Source organism: Salmo salar, chromosome ssa14 (genome assembly GCF_905237065.1).
Source record: "Salmo salar chromosome ssa14, Ssal_v3.1, whole genome shotgun sequence".
NCBI classification, from domain to species: domain Eukaryota; kingdom Metazoa; phylum Chordata; class Actinopteri; order Salmoniformes; family Salmonidae; genus Salmo; species Salmo salar.
This window is the reverse complement of record NC_059455.1, coordinates 11,098,043-11,115,536: the sequence shown is the minus strand read 5'-3', so window position 1 is coordinate 11,115,536 and position 17,494 is coordinate 11,098,043. Positions and strand designations below refer to the sequence as shown.

The 17,494-nt window shown below is 40.7% G+C and overlaps 1 protein-coding gene across 1 annotated transcript; it reads left to right on the top strand.

Moving 5' to 3' along the window:
* Nucleotides 1–647: 647 nt before the first annotated feature.
* LOC106568812 (bcl-2-related ovarian killer protein homolog A) lies at nt 648–13,503 on the top strand. Its single transcript, XM_014139481.2, has 5 exons — nt 648–1,019; nt 2,682–2,993; nt 3,760–3,888; nt 9,903–10,066; nt 10,748–13,503. Exons 2-5 carry the CDS (start codon nt 2,786–2,788, stop codon nt 10,871–10,873), a joined length of 627 nt encoding a protein of 208 aa, XP_013994956.1. The 5' UTR covers nt 648–1,019; nt 2,682–2,785; the 3' UTR covers nt 10,874–13,503.
* The last annotated feature ends 3,991 nt before the right edge of the window (nt 13,504–17,494 follow it).

Here is a 17,494-nt window from a genome sequence, read left to right as displayed (position 1 = left end):
AACTACTTTTACAAGTAAACTATATTTTTCTTAAGTGTAGCTTTAATGTATCTTCACTTCTTCCAGTAAGAAGTAATTGGTATAGCTTGGTAAAGTACATGTTCATAGTAGCTTCCCCAACACTGTTTATTGTTATAGCCTACATTTGGAATGTGGAGAGCATGTTTGCGTGTTAAGGACTAAGGAGGTGGTTTCTATTTCTAATCCTTTTAACCCATTGGGATTAAAGGTGTGCCACTCCTGGCCCCTTTGTCTTTGGGATGAGTTAAATATAGCGATAATACATGGTGTTCTTCCTGTATAGGTAAACTAAACAATGGTAACAGTGCTATTGGTGTTCAATCAATACCCATATAAATTGATTATACCTAGTAAGCCTATGAGATCATTATTTTATAGAGTTGCAGGCTAGCCTATTTGTTTTATGTAGGCTAGTTTTCACCTTTATTTAAATACAATTTAGAATGAGTTTCATTCAGATAACCAAGACATATGATCCAACTAATTATAAGAATATTAATTAATATTCATGGTTATTATGTTAAAGGAGACAAAAATACATGCTCCGTTAAAAAAGTTTATGACTGTGGCCAAGGACCGCTGCGCTGCGCAGAGTGCGTCAAAATACGCACTCTGCGCTTCCCGTCTCCTCCGCACAAATCAAATCGTTTGCCACAGAAGGAAGGAAACTGAAGAGCTTGTTAATCTGAAACTTGTTCTATGAATTTGGTCTGTACGGGCTAGTAGCTTCATTTATTCACGGGGCTTATTTTCAGTTTGCCAAAGCGTTAGGTTTTAATTGTAAAAGGTTGCGCGTGCAAGACAAGGAATTCCCTAAATTATTTTCCCGTTGAGATGGGGTTGTTTGATTAGATTGTGACGGTATGCAGACAGGAATTATAATTTGAACATCGCATCCGAGAGGACTTGTCTTAGCTTGGCACCTGAGGAATGATTTGAATCCAATCAAAATGTCATCGTTGAATTCCCTGTGATGCGTGTCTTTAAGCAGGTGTCAGGTGAGTTCTCTATATCCTCTTTAAACATAGGCTACTTATAATACCCAGGTTAATAGGTGTGATTGAGAATGAATGAGTAATGAAGAAGAAAATGCTATTTCACCGTAATTCTAAGCGATGCATATATATTTAACGGCCTACATAAATTGGTATATTTTCGTAGTAAAATAAATGATGGGAAATGCTCTACGCTAATTGTGCGGTTAAATACAGCTTGTAACACATGGATACGTTTCTTATACACGTATGGATATTAAATAATCGTAGGCCTGCCTATACCAATAATATTGTCTCATGCCCTGGGGTAGCCCTTGATCATGACTCTCAGTTCCTTTAAATAAGATTCTTTGGATGAAAGCGTTTTCTGAAGGGGGGGGGGGAGTTTTGTGAAAAGAGCTGCAACGCTTGGTCTGAACATGAACATAAATCGCTTTTGGTACGGTTTTGGAAGAATAAGGACCTTAATTCCATATCAGCAATACATCATTTTCAAAATACAAGGTTAAATTGACACATACCTTTATAGGGTTCAAACATGGCCATATCCAAACGTTACAGCGCTTGTTTATGGAAGACAGAATGGACTACCTGTGCTAATTAGATATCGGTCTCCAAACATGTGTGAACGGAAGACAGATGCCACAAACGTTTTGTCACTGAAAAATACTGTAAGCTGCAACTGTGTTATAAAACCGGTTTAAGCAGTGTACACAGTAAGTGTGTATTTTGCATTTGTGTAATTATTTTGATGTGATATGAAAGTAGAGGGATTATCTTTCTGGAACCATACTGCAATTTGTAATGGATTCTAGTTTAGATGGAGAATTTGTCTGTTTTGGCTTTCAGATGTAATTCGCCCTTTAAACAAAACAAGTAAAGTCCTTTAGTCCAATAATGGGCTTGGCCAGGGGTGCCAAACTCATTTTGCCAAGGGGGCTGCATTTGGTCTTCAACGAGCCTCACTGAAAATTGGTTATATTTCCTTGCTGTTTAAATTTGCAAAAAAATGTAGTCCTCTCTCCATTGTTTTTGCAATTCTCGATGCTACCTGAATGTCTAGATTTCATTTAGGTGATTATTCGCGAGCTGGACACAGTCAAGAAACTGTATGAATGTATGTCTGAGATACAAGTTAGAGGTGAGGTTTTTGAACTTTGGCCACATATGAGTAGCCTATAGGATGAGTCAACAACATTATTTGGGTATGAGTTAACAGAATATTCACTTTTAAGTGAGATTTTCACTGGACAGTTACTTTAAATCCAGGTTTTAGATGCTACCCCCATCCCCCAAATGAAAACCAAACATGGATTCCATGTTGTGTTCTCACTTTGAGTGCACACCTGTCTGTGTTTCACACCTGTTTGTCTAGCTAATCAGCCTCGCAATATGGGCTAACTGGTACAGTCATTGGACCATGACTTATCTCGCAAGTTGTTGTTATGGAATGCCCTCAGAACACGTCTTATTAATAAAATAAATAATTTATAAAGGTGTCTACATTTGGGCTTCGGCAAGTTTATGAATCATTCAACCTACTTGAAGTTACATAAGAAAGTGGTGTATGATATTAAATCATGCATTTTTACCCATTTCTATTGTTTCATAAATTCACAAAAATCTTTATTTTGATAAATACAAAACATTTGACTTTCTCAACAGATTGGAGATTTAGTTCATTGTAGTGGCTCCAGCTGAGAAGAACCACTCAGGCACTGATACACCGAAGTGATCAGGTTTTCCCTGATCAGAATCCTGCTTTGGAGATGGAGGTGATTCGTCGCTCCTCTGTGTTTGCAGCCGGGGTGATGGAAGCCTTTGACCATTCCCCGTCCGACAAAGAACTGGTGTCCCAGTCCAAGGCACTGTGTAGGGACTACATACACTCTAGGCTCAACATCTACGGGCTGGGCTCGTCCAAAACTCAGGTGGACTCAACGCTTTGTGAGGTGTCTGCTGTGCTTCTCTGTCTCGGTAAGAACCTGCTGCAAACTGTTACATGTGAAACTTAATGTACCAACAAAAAAAATCCTGCTTGAATGCATGTGCACAACTTGTCTTCAAATCTAGCATTTTACAGTATAGGTCAGTGCTTAGGAGCTGTGTTTCCCTTGACATTCCCTATGGTCCCTGAACAGATTGGACACACTGCACTGGTTTTGTCCTCCACATGTATATTGCTTCTTCCTTGAGGTTAAAGGACAGGCAGCGGACTGACGTGCATGACTGAGATAGGTATCAAAAGTGTCTGACAATCCGAGGTGAGGGCATTCAAGCTACGGCATTGTTCAGTTTAGTAGGCTAACCAAGGCAGGTGAGGCAGGCCGACATGCAAGATTTGAAGAGCAATGTAAACAGCGAGGTAATGTGGTCATCTACGTTTACCAAAGGGTGGTGCAGGACCTGTCTGGACACTGGTGGGTTATGGGCTTTGGCTGATTTGTTCAGCTTGGGTTGGGTTATGGCCGAGACAAGGAATCTGTTTACTACGATTATTACAACAAATCTCTAAAAGCTTGGACACAGAGCCCAAAAGTTTTGGAACAACTGACCTATGACAGTTTCTCTGACCAGTCTGGTTTTCCTAATGCCCCTGTGCTTCAATGATTGTTTCAATGAAGTCACTTTGTCATTAAGTTACTTTGTCATTAAGTTATTAATTGGGTGGATAGACCTGTTCTTTCTCAGTGCTACCCTGTTTCTAATTGTTCAGCCTTGTGGTCCTTCCTGGTTTTCCTAGGTGATGAGCTGGAGTGCATGCGGCCGAGTGTCTACCGGAACGTGGCGAGACAGCTCAACATCTCAGTGGCCATGGAGACCACGGTGTCTGATGCCTTTGTTGCCGTGGCAACAGAGATCTTTTCTGCAGGTGAACAGCTGCAAGGGGAGGGGTAGCAAATGTGGGGATTTAGGAGGTTGATGTTGCGTAAGCCCTTTAAGAATCTGCACACGTAACAGAATTTACCCACGTTTTCCCACTGACATGCATGATTAACTCTATAGTCCCAAGGTTTGGGAACAGATCTTAAGTTGATGTTAAACCCTATGCGTTTGTGCTTAGAGGGGGTAAAAGCAATCCTACATGAGCTTTGAGGAATGTGTGTTTTGGGACATGGCTACAAGATGCCTGGTTATTTGAAACTATTGCTTCTTGAAACACTTTGTTAAACATTGTTTTTGTGATACATGTTTCACACAATAGCATCATTTGCCATAAATATGAGATGACGCACTCCTTAAAAGGCAGAATTGGGTTATCATTTGACACTATCATCTGACAGTCCATGACAAAATTCGGAACATGTACCAAAAAACACATACCCATGTCTTCTCTTTGTCCGTTTACTTTGACGTAACTTTGAAACACACGAGAACATTGGGTGTCTGGAACAACTGTTCTATTCCGTCACTGGTACATACAGTCTCTGCTGTGTGAATGCATCTCACTGGACATCTTTGTCTGTTTACTAGTACACACAGTTTCTGCTTCGGGGACTTGCCACTCTGGCATGATTAACGATAAAAAGAGTTATTCAATGTCACACATGAATTACTGCTACAGCACAGTATGAGTCCCCTGGACCGCATGAATAATACGTCTCTCAAACTTGGCTCTATGTCTGGAAAGATAAAAATAGCCTCAATTTCAAGCATTTTTCGAGCTAACATTTTGGCTGAACTGTGACTGTTTTGACGTCACCAGGGGCATTTTTGGAACACCGTGGGATTCCTACAGAGAGAAAAACAAACCACTGACCCAGGCAACGTTGGCCTTTAAGGGATGTGGGGTTCAACAGCTGTATATTTATCGGACTGGAAAGATAAGCAAGAGTCTTTACGTGTGATGATTGCAATAGAGAATAATGATGTTATGTCAATCAAATGCTACACTGAGAAAAACGGACCGTAATGAATCATAATCACAGGTTTGATCATGAATTGTGGTTCAAAAACTCTTGAAATGGAGGGTTCCAACTTCCAGATATACACCATTATGTGACATAATTGGTTTCTACATTTGATGAGGAAGTACTTTGGCTACACTTTTCGCCGCTAGACACTATGTGGGGTGTTTTTCCAGTCCCTCTACATAATTCTGATTGATGAGAGGTGTTTCAGACATAATGATGCCCTAGAGTGGTATTTAAAAAGAATTGTGCCGGGAGAGTTGAACCAATCGTTTGATTGAGCCTGCTGTCTGATCTAACAAATAAATGGAGTCATGTTTTGTAGCAATTATTGTGGCCGTTGTGTTTCGCCGATTGCACGATCACACTAGGATGAGTAGATATGGTTGTCCTTGTTCAGTAGAGCCATTGGACTTAACGACGCTCCTATCTGCCAGGACATTGAAGGATATCTAGGGTGACTCGTTTTCCCTGGCTTTGTAAAGACTACAGCCTGACGGGAGCCATACTTCCTTGTCCAATTGTGTTCCCACCCTTGAAGGCATCCTGAAATCGCTATAAATTCTGGATATTGTGGTTAGCTTACAACCAGGAAATGTAGATGGCCTGTTTTTCTACCGGTGAGATGCAGAAACATATGTGTGTAGTGAGGAAATTTTCTATTTTTATGACCCATATAATATGTTAATAACATATTAATGGACATATGCATTGAAAGAGCAGCTTTCTCTTTTACACTTCCTGCCAAGTGCACCAACCAAGCTTGCTTCCCCAACGTGCCCCATTTCTCGCTCTTCCAGTCCTCTCCCTTCCCTCCATCTTCTTCTTATACCCAGACAATCTTCTCTCTATTCTGGGCTGTGTTGTCTCACATCAGGGTCAGATCTCTGTAGGGAGTTAGACATTGTGAGTACAGTCCTGTCCCAGAGGGAGTTACCTTATTTAAACCTTCCTTGAAGTCTATAGAGCCAAGCCAAAGGTCAGTCAGTTCAGGCGAACAAAACGGTTTAAAGGAGGCTAATGCCATTAGCCTTGCTGTTGCATCACAGCCATTACAAGGCTGACACCCGAACGGCTTTAATAGGAAACAAATGAACTCCTCTTTGATGTGAAGCTCTGATGCGATCGCAACCATCACTTGCTCTTTCTCTCTACTGGCTATACTGTACAGTAGACTTCTGAAGTATGCAGTGTCTTGGGACTGCATATGTGCACTAAACTGGAGCATGTAGATATAGGTAACTGCCAAACTAAAGGAAACACAAACATAATATCTTAAAGTAACTGCCCAGTGCAAGTCTCACTTTTTAAACGTCATATTCTGTTAACTCATACCAAATAATGTTGTTGACTCGTTCTATACTTGTATTTGTGGTCAAAGCATAAATTGGAGATAAAACAATTAAAAAGAACGCCTCAAACATGTATCTCAAACCAACCATTTAAAAAATGCTTGCTCTGTCCTCATAGAACATGATTTCATCTTCATGAGGAGGATGAGCTGGCCAATCAGCCATGTAGAGGAGGATACGCTGTCCAATCAATGGTCTACTTACGTGATTACACCCACACCATTCTGTTGTTGGGGTACGCACACACCATTCCAACACAGAAAAGCTGCTTTTTAACATACTTCGTTACCATTTTCTGGAGAGAAAACGATTTCACTTGTATTTCATAGAAATCTGGAAACACTGGGCAGTTACTTTAATTGGGCGTCTGGCTGCCAGAACAGCTTCAATGCGTCTTGGCATAGATTCTACCAGTGTCGGGAATTCTATTCGGGGAATGCAACACCATTCTTCCACAAGAAATTCTATAATTTGGTGATTTTGTTGATGGTGGTGGCAAACCCTGTCCCAGGTGCCACTCCAGAATCTCCCACAAGTGTTCATTTGGGTTGAGATCTGGTCTCTCTCTCTCTCTCTCTCTCTCTCTCTCTCTCTCTCACACACACACACACACACACACACACACACACACACACACACACACACACACACACACACACACACACACACACACTTTTAAAGTGTTTAAACCCCCCATGCTCCTTTTGAGACTCTTATTTCAAAGTCACTGAGATCACTTAATGGGCAACTGGGTATTTTTGTACATGACCCTAAGCAAGATGGGATGTTAATTGCTTAATTAACTCAGGAACAACACGTGTGTGGAAGCACCTGCTTTCAATGTACTTTGTATCCCTCTTTTACTCAAGTGTTTCCTTTATTTTGGCAGTTACCTGTAAGCAAATGTGACCGATCGGCTCAATTAAGTTTTATATAGTAACATTTGAAATGATGTTTTTTACATTGGATAAAAGTAGAGACTCCAGAACTATAAAATGTTATTATACACTAGAGGAACAATGGGAGAGTAATTCTGCTTTGAAAGATAAACAGGTAATTACAGAAAACGGCTTACTACTGGAGAATTTTAGAACTTGGACACTGTCTCGTTGGCCTAACGTTATATCCTAATTTGACTTTGATGCAGGTCATGTTGTTCTTCACATTAGTCTCTGGTAAACACACACTATATCAAATAAAATCAAAGTTTATTTGTCACATGCACAGGATACAAAAGGTGTAAAACGGTACAGTGAAATGGTTACTTGCATAGTGGAGTCTTTTGTTTAGACATGTAGCTAGCTAGCTAAACAATGAACCATATTCCCAATATAATATTACTACCCTGCATGAATCTGCAGGTAGCTAACACAACTAGGTTCAATGTTAGCTAGCTAGCTAACATTAGGTTATAACTAGCAATGCAAATGGTTCTGAAATAAAAATAATATTACTACATAGATCATACACGTAATGTTAGCTAGCGAGCCAGCCAGCTAACATTAGCTAGCTAGCTAACAGTATAAGTTAACTTGCAATGAAAGCGACTTTCTGACAAAATTAGAAACATATCTGAAAATGTAGCTAGCTTGACTCTCTTACCCGTATACATGAATGAACGCTTCTCACTGTTATGGATGCCATAGTTGCCCTTAGTTTGAAGATGTCTACAACAGCCTTCTGTGTGTTCTCTTTTCGTCTACCTCCGCATATTTGCAATCAAACGCAAGAATTTTCTCCATCTCCTTAGCTATCATACTCTGCTTCCACCGGGCATTCCACTGATTTCAAAACTCAACCCTCCAGAAAGTTGAGAGCAACACTTTTGCAGTTCTTTGCGATATCGTTAAAAAAAAATCTCACCTCGCCACAATCCTGTCTCAGACCTCTACGGACAATTCATTAAACCTCACGGCTTGGTTTTCGCTCTGACATGCACTGTCAACTGTGAGACCTTATATAGACAGACAGGTGTGTGCCTTTTCAAATCATGACCAATCCATTGAATTTACCACAGGTGGACTCCAAGGTGTAAAAACATCTCAAGGATGATCAATGGAAACAGGATGCACCTGAGCTCAATTTCGAGTCTCATAGCAAAGGGTCTGAATACTTATGTAAATAAGATATACCTGTTTTTATTTATTTTTATTTATTAGCCAATTATTCTAAAAACCTGTTTTCGCTTTGTCATTATGGGGTATTGTGTGTAGATTGATGAGAATAAAAAAATATTTTTTAGAATAAGGCTGTAACGTAGCAAAATGTGAAAAAAGTCAAGGGGTCTGAATACTTTCCGAATGCACTGTGTAGCCTTTTGTGTAATTCCTTGCTCTGATGAGTTTCTGATTGCCGCCATGGTGTGATTCCTGTGTGTTTTATTTATACCATGTATTTTACGCACCAGTACATAATCTGTCTTTTACGCATACAACTCTGATAGAGTATCCCTTTACGCATATTCTTTGTATACATTCCTGTGCACTATTTTTCATGTTGCATTTATTTTTCATATTATTTCACATGTTGCCTCTATACACTGATGTGATAATGTTGTAGATGTGTTTATATATTTATTTACTTGTCATGTGACATTTACCTGTTCCCACCTCTATTTCTAAAACTATTTAATGCATTTTTCAATATGGCTGTAACATAACAAAATGTGGAAAAAGTCAAGGGGTCTGAATACTTTCCGAATGCAATGTACACGGCAGACCAATCTGAACTCATCTCTCGGCATGTCCAGCCAATCCATTATCTAAGCCAATCATGGCTAGCGGGAAGGTTCCTGTAATGGTTGTCATTGGATAAAGTGGACCAAAACGCAGCAGGAATATGTGCACTCATCTTCTTTTATTAAGGAAAGAAGGAAAAAACAAAATAAACACGTACACCAAAAGAAACACAACGACAAATAAACAGTCCTGTAAGGCCATAAGCTATACATGGAACAATCTCCCACAAACTACAAAACAAAACACATACCTATATATAGGACTCTCAATCAGAGGCAACTAAAAACGCCTGCCTCCAATTGAGAGTCCAACACCCAAACCTAGACATAGAAATACAAAGAACTAGAAAGAACATAGAAATACAAACATAGAACATAACCCAAAACCCCCCGGAATACATAAATCAAATACCCTACTAAACAAACCACCACCCCAAACCATACAAAACAAATACCCTTCTGCCACGTCCTGACCAAATACTAATACAATTACTCCCTCTGCTGGTCAGGACGTGACAGTTCCTGTCTTTTTCCATAGCTAAACCAACTACACTCGCAATTTAACAATTTGTTTCGTATTTACAGATGGCATACAAGTTTGTTATTAAGTCACATGAAGTTCACATGTTCCAGAAGGCATTTCTGCCGAAAAACGCATGTTTATGTTCAAATGCCTCTCCTGTGAAGTAGTGAAACGAGTCACAAATAATGTTTTTGAATTGGGACTGGTTAACTACAATGCACACTTATTAGGAGTCTACTGTTTTGATATTAGCTAAGTACTTTTCATTAATGCCTTAGTATTGCAATAAAAAGTATGAAGCATCAAGATCCACTACATCACAATCAGCCAACTAATCTGTGATTCTCTCTCTCCTGTCCACAGGCATCACATGGGGTAAGGTAGTATCTATGTATGCCGTGGCTGGCGCTCTGGCGGTGGACTGTGTACGTCAGAACCAGCCTGCTACGGTCCAAACCATAGTGGACAGTCTGGGTCAGTTTGTCCGCAAGAACCTGGCCCCTTGGCTGAAGAAACGTGGAGGATGGGTGAGTGTTGTTGTTGCTGAACTGTTGTTGCTGACCAAGGGACAGTTTTTTGTTGTTTTGTAACTACCACATAGTTGTGGCTTAAGTAAAAGGAAGATTATTAAATCCGCATTCTGGATTTTGATTTGACTTATTAGGATCCCCATTAGCCGACGCCAATGGCAACAGCTAGTGTCCTCCCCTCCATCAGAGATCTGTATATAATGACGAGATGCTCATGTCTCCGCCTAAAAATGGGTGTCGTTGTCCCAAATGTGGGAAGGCAGGGGACAAGTTTAGGTCCAAAATTAGCCCATAAGCCCATAGGGCTAATTTTGTACAGTTTGGAGAGAGTGAAACCTCTCGCTTCGTCTCTTCCTCTCTGCCCATGTCGTTTTTTTGAAGGACACTGATATGAGTAGTTTCCCTATGCTGCCCTCTAGTGGTTCTCAGGGGAAGCACATGGGCAACACATAACTAACAATTTTTGTTTTCTTCTCAATTGAAGGAACATTGATTCCTTACATACTCCTTCTCAAAAAAAAATGTTCCTTCCCTCTGACCTTCTCCTCCAATGTGTTTTGAGAAGGAAGAAAGGCTAGAGGACACAAGGAATTTAGGAAATAATGATATGTGAGACAAGTGTGTCCTGAAAGTTTCTAACTGTGACATTTCCAATATGACCTTTTTGTCTTTTTCCAGACCGACATTAAGAAATGTGTGGTGAAGTTAGATGCCGTTCCTCAGACCCATTGGCTGTCTCCAGTTGCCGAATCCTGCAAGCACTTTCTGTCAACACTGTACATCTACATTATGAAGGAGCCATGAAGGAATTGGGAGAAGAACTGTGGTTGAAAGGACAAGAGCTTCAAGTCCTTGAATTTGAAGGCTCTGTGCTTCAGATGAAATAGACAGCAGACATCCTCTAACTTTTTGATGGAACACATTTTCTTAAGATTGGTGATGGCCATCTAAACAGTGACTCTCCTTCGTGCAGAGTACAAGTCACAGTATCACATTTTGTATAATCATCATCAATTTAATCAACAATGACTGCTCTTCTTCCAAAGAGTAATCTCAGTTACCCAGAAGTAAAATTCTCGCGTACGTTTTCACTTCCCGGCCATGAGAGATTATCCAAAGTGTAGTCACAGTCAATTTCATATACACATATCTTCAGTTCAGATGATCAACTTTTGTTCAAAGTACTTGTACAGAACCATGTATCTTTCAGTGTTGTAATGTCGTTTCCGCTACCGTGTTGCAGTGAGCATGTGTACTGTGGTAGGTGCTCAAATCTCTGAATTAAGATCCAGTCTGATAATAACTAAAGAATATCATCTGGGACTTTACACTGAATAAATGGACAAAGTGATAGCATCTGTTCTATGGACAAGAATTTGATGCTTTTTGCTGCACCCCTGTGAAGGACATATGAAATGTATGATGAGTTACTACTATGTTGTGATGGGATGCAACAGTCTATCCAGGCTTTGTCCACACTGTACAGTGCTGTTGATCTCAGGGGTGTATTCACTAGGAAGCAAATGGGCAGAAACTGGGAGGGATCTACCTTGCATTTGTTCAATAAGAAACACTTTTGTTGCAAAATGTTTTGCTACAGTGTGCACTAATGAGTACACCCCAGTTGTACCCATCAATGTGTACCATTGAGTACAAAAGACAGAATGATGCCTATTCTATTTCTTTTAGCCTTTTAAATACTATCTTTAACTAATGTATTTTATTGGGAAACTGTAGTTTTGATTGAATCTGTATCTCTTTACAGCATCTTTCCTGTGGTCACTTGCAGTATTTACTTAAAGGTCCAATGCAGCAATTTTTATCTCAATATCAAATAATTTCTGGATAACAATTTAGTACCTTATTGTGATTATTTTCAATTAAAATTGTCAAAATTAAACAGCTTCCTAGCAAAGAGCAATTCCTCAAGCTAAAATGTTGCTGTCTGGTAGTGGTCTGAGTGGGGTAGGGAAAACTAGTTGTTATTGGCAGAGAGGTTTGTAACTTTTATTTGTTTATTAATTAATTTACTGCCAGGTGACGTTACCAGGCAGGCCAAAACTCCATGCCCCCAAAACAGGCGGACATTTCAGGCTGTCTTTTCAAACAGCTCTTACACTAAAAAAGTGCATTATCATAATTTTCACAATTTCACAGTGTTATTCCAACCTCATTGTCAAAATATATATAACGCACGGGAAAATCTAATTCTTGACTGCACTGGGCCGTTAATATTGAGTTTTTATATGCAAAATAAACGTAACACTATCGAGATAAGGGTGTTGTAAACAGAGGAGCAAAATCATGACAATTAGATGATTTTAATTGTTCAAATCAATCCAATTTTATTGGTCACATACACGTGGTTAGCAGATGTTAATGCGAGTGTAGCGAAATGCTTGTAAACAATGTAAGAAATAATACATTTAAAAAATAACAAATAACTGCCTAGTTTCCTAAGGACCTGAAGCGAAGCGAACATCTCTGTCGGCGCCATCAGGAAGTTACATTTGTTTTTATTCAACAGATCCATTGGGGTTCAATACAGCCTTTGTGGGAAGGACAAAACTTGATTTATGGTAGCATTAAATGAAGTGCTTCATACTGAACTCACACAAAACATACAAATTATTTGAAGAAAAAACAACACATCACTTGTTTCTTCAAATGTTGCTCTCACGCGTTCCCCATGAGACACACGCATTGTCTCTCTTATCTCACACATTGAAAAGTACTGCTTTCATTTGTCTAATTAGTCCATTGTTTAGTCAGTGTGTTATTTTGCCAGCTATACTCCAAATTGTATTGAAATCGGAGCGTCTGCGCCTGCAATTGAACATCACGAGCCAACCTGGTCTCAGAGCATTTCATATTATTCTGTAGAAAGAAGACGAGTAGGCAGCCGGTACATTGCAATAAACGTTAGTGAACTATTAACATAATATATTTACAAAATAATCCATATGGGAACAGTCGGCCGAGTACGTCAGGACGCACAACTGCAACGCGTTTTAACTACTAGAGTCTTGTCAGGCAGCGTTGTGGACGGAAGCTGACGTGTCTCTAGAAATAGAGGTGGGGACAGGTAAATGTCACATGACAAGTAAACTATGAAAAACACCTGCACCAGTATCACATCAGTGTATAGAGAGGCAACATGAGAAATATGAAAGATAAATGCGACATGAAAAATCGTGCACAGGAATGTAAACAAAGAATGTACGTAAAGGGATACTCGATCAGGGTTGCCTGTGTAAAAGACAGATTATGCACTGGTGCGTAAAATGCATGGCATAAAAACACACAGGAAGCACACCATGGCGGCAATCAGAAACTCATCAGAGCAAGGAATTACACAAAAGGCTACACAGTGCATTCAGAAAGTATTCAGGCCCCTTGACTTTTTTCACATTTTATTACATTACAGCCTTATTCTAAAATATTTTTTTCCCTCATCAATCTACACACAATACCCCATAATGACAAAGCGAAAACACATATGAAAATACATATGGCGATGGGACTTGAAATTGAGCTCAGTTGCATCCTGTTTCCATTGATCATCCTTGAGATGTTTCTACAACTTGATTGGAGTCCACCTGTGGTATATACTGTATTATTGACTGTATGTTTGTTTATTCCATGTTCTCAACTAGCCTACCTGGTTAAATAAAGGTGAAATTAAATAAATAAATAAAATATTTAATTGATTGGACATGATTTGGAAAGGCACACACCTGTCTATATAAGGTCCCACAGTTGACAGTGCATGTCAGAGCAAAAACAAGCCATGAGGTCGAAGGAATTGTCCGTAGGGCTCCGAGACAGGATTGTGTCGAGACACAGACCTGGGGAAGGGTACAAAACAATTTCTGCAGCATTGAAGGTACCCAAGAACACAGTGGCCTCCATCATTCTTAAATGGAAAAAGTTTGGAACCACCCAGACTCTTCCTAGAGCTGGCCACCCCAGCCAAACTGAGCAATCGGGGGAGAAGGGCCTTGGTCAGGGAGGTGCCCAAGAACCCGATGGTCACTCTGACAGAGCTCCAGAGTTCCTCTGTGGAGATGGGAAAAACCTTCCAGAAGGGCAGCCATCTCTGCAGCCAATCAGGCCTTTATGATAGAGTGGCCAGACAGAAGCCACTCCTCAGTAAATGGCACATGACAGCCCGCTTGGAGTTTGCCAAAAGGGCTGTCATGGAGCAGGTTTTCATCACTCCAAGTGAGCCGTTTAATCCATGGGGAGCAACAGTATCTAGGCGGTGGATCTATTTAGCCTTTTTTTGTTGTAAGAACCGGTCAGAATCACCCCCTCTTATCATTTCTCTGCAATTTCTCTACTGCCCAAAACTTTAGTTAATTGACTGTATGTTGGTGTTGAATAAAGTGGGCTGCTAGAGGGTAGTTCTCGTCCTTGCATCTAATAGAGCTTTTGTGTTCTATAATCCGTATTCTCAGTGCACGTATGCTCTTCCTGTTGTACAATTTGGAGCAGTGGCACTGGATGGCTTAGATAACTCCTTCGGAAGCACATGTAGTCAGGCTCTTCAGGGTATTGGTTTTTGGATGGTATTATTCTGTAAGCACTCCGTTTAGTATGATAAGTTACGTTTCATATGATATGTATTAATTTGTGGATGTCCGTCATCCATTGCGTATGATATGTTCCGAATTGCAATTCGTACAATAAGTTGCCAATTGCAATTTGTACAATATTATACGAATTTACCAATAGTATATTTTTGAATTGTAATTTGTTGTTGCTTACACAAATGTTAGCAATTAGGAGTTCATTTTTTGACCCAGCCAAGCCAAGCCACACTGCTTGCTTAACCCAGAAGCACCAACATGTCAGAGGAAACAACATACAGCTGGCAACCGAAGTCAGCGTGCATGCGCCCGGGCCACCACAAGGTGTTGCTAGACACGATGAGACAAGGACATCCCGGCTGGCCAAACCTTCCCCTGACCCAGGCGCCACTAGGACAATTGTGCACCACCACATGGGTCTCCTGGTCAGGAGACTGGGATTGAACCCAGGTCTGTAGTGATGCCTCAAGCACTGTGATGCAGTGCCTTAAACCGCTGCGCCACTCAAGAGGCCCTAGGAGTTAGGGTAAAGGGTTAGCTACATGCTATGTAGCGAGTAGTTGCAGAGCTGCTAAAGTTGTCCATGATGAGATACGTTCGTGCATGTTATACACCCACCCTCCTTTCTTGTGTTATCTTAGATTAATTCTGTTTATTTTGAGGAAGTGTATACTGGCTCTGGCGTCTCAAGATGGACAAACTGTACTATTGACGCTTTTGTCTCGTTTTTCAAGCGAAGGGCAAACCAAAGCATGTGGAAGTCTTAAGACCTAAGCTCCCCCTGAAGCTATCTGGTCCCTACAGATCAGGAAATACCAAAAGGGGTAACAGTTATTTTCAGACCAGGCATTGAATATCTATTAGGGGCATAGGCCAACCTCGTTGAATGGAAAGTGGTTTATGGACATCAGACTGGAAAGTGCCTGTCTTACCTGCTGTACATGGGGTCCTGGCCAGGGCATGGGCGTGTAGAGTTAACTGCTGTCCAGTCAGGTCTCCTTACTCTATCTCCTTCAGCCCTCTAGAGGAGAGAACACCAGCTTAGGTGTTGAACTGACATGAAAAGGTTGCAGGTTCAAGTCCCACTTGGTCTACCCCCTGAATTCGCTGCAGGATGTTTATGTCTAGGCTTGGAGTTTGAACAGTCCAATACCTGAGTTTTGTGCCATAATGAAGGCTACTCTATTGCCGCCTGGTTGCATTCTGATGAAGCCACATTCCCTGTGCATTGGTTTCTTATTCTCACCATTGAACCTGCAGAACAGGGAAAATTAATGTACACGTGATTACAGTTATAGGTCCATGCAGTATTGCACTGTGACAGAATACAACAAACACTTTCATTAGGGCAAAATATCATAGTAGGCTAAGCCACCTTGACAGGTGAGTAGGCAGCCTATCCTTGTGTAGAATGATTTTTGTTAGGCCTGCTGTACCATACTCAGCTGTCAGTGGTAGTGAAACTCACAAAGTTAATGACTGGTTGACCCACATGGGATAAGTGCAGAGTCTCGGTGTAGCGGAAAGGTGGAATTGAGGAGAAGGAGCCCTCTCCTGGCTCGTCGGACTGCCAGACCCTGAGAAGCCAGTCCAACGCCAGCAGCGTGGGGTACAGTTCAGTTATGTGGGAACACAAGGGCTTCATATGAGGACACTATACAGTGCATTCGGAAAGTATTCAGTATGACTTTTTCACCCCAAAATTACGTTAGTCTTATTCTAAAATGTTTTCAATTATTTTTTCCCCTCATCAATCTACACACAATACCCCATAATGACAAAGCAAAAACTGTTTTTTATAAATGTTTGCTAATTTATTAAAAATAAAAAAAATGTAATATCACATTTACATAAGTATTCAGACACACACACTGTGTGTCTTCTTGGGCATGACTCTACAAGCTTGGCACACCTGTATTTGGGGAGTTTCTTTAGGTGCCTTTTGGCAAACTCCAAGCGGGCTGTCATGTGCCTTTTATTGAGGAGTGGCTTCTGTCTGGCCACTCTACCATAAAGGCCTGATTGTTGGAGTGCTGCGGAGATGGTCGTCCTCTGGAAGGTTCTCCCATCTCCACAGAGGAACTCTGGAGTACTGTCAGAGTGACCATCGGGTTTCTGGTCACCTCCCTGACCAAGGCCCTTCTCCCCTGATTGCTCAGTTTGGCTGGGTGGACAGCTCTAGGAAGTCTTGGTGGTTCCAAACTTCTTCCATTTAAGAATGATGGAGCCAACTTTGTTCTTGGGGACCTTCAATGCTGCAGACATTGGTACTCTGACAAAAGTTTTTGCTTTGACACAGTCCTGTCTCGGAGCTCTACGGACAATTCCTTCAACCTCATGGCTTGATTTTTGCTCTGACATGCACTGTCAACTGTGGGACCTTATATAGACAGACAGGTGTGTTCCTTTCCAAATCATGTCGAATCAATTGAATTTACCACAGGTGGACTCCAATCAAGTTGTAGAAACATTGGAAACAGGATGCACCTGAGCTCAATTTCGAGTCTCATTGCAAAGTGTCTGAATACTAATATAAATTAGGTATTTCTGTTATTGAATTTTATAGATTTGCAAACATTTCTAAAGACCTGTTTTCACTTTGTCATTGTGGGGTATTGTGTGTAGATTGATGAGGGGGAAAAACTATTTAATCCATTTTAGAATAAGGCTGTAATGTAAAAATGTTTGGAAAAACTCAAGGAGTCTGAATACTTTCCGAATGCACTGTATGCGTCATTTGCGTAGCCCACCAGTCAACCATGGCACGTAGCCTATGAATACAATCATATTGTAATGACCTGACTAGATCATGAAGGAACAATTGTCCTGACAG

Excerpts from the sequence above, each read along its gene's own strand:
- LOC106568812 (XM_014139481.2), top strand. The coding sequence starts at position 2,786 with ATGGAGGTGATTCGTCGCTCCTCTGTGTTTGCAGCCGGGGTGATGGAA. Across the intron at positions 2,994-3,759 it reads TGCTGTGCTTCTCTGTCTCG|GTGATGAGCTGGAGTGCATG; the intron begins GTAAGAACCTGC and ends TGGTTTTCCTAG. Across the intron at positions 10,067-10,747 it reads TGAAGAAACGTGGAGGATGG|ACCGACATTAAGAAATGTGT; the intron begins GTGAGTGTTGTT and ends GTCTTTTTCCAG.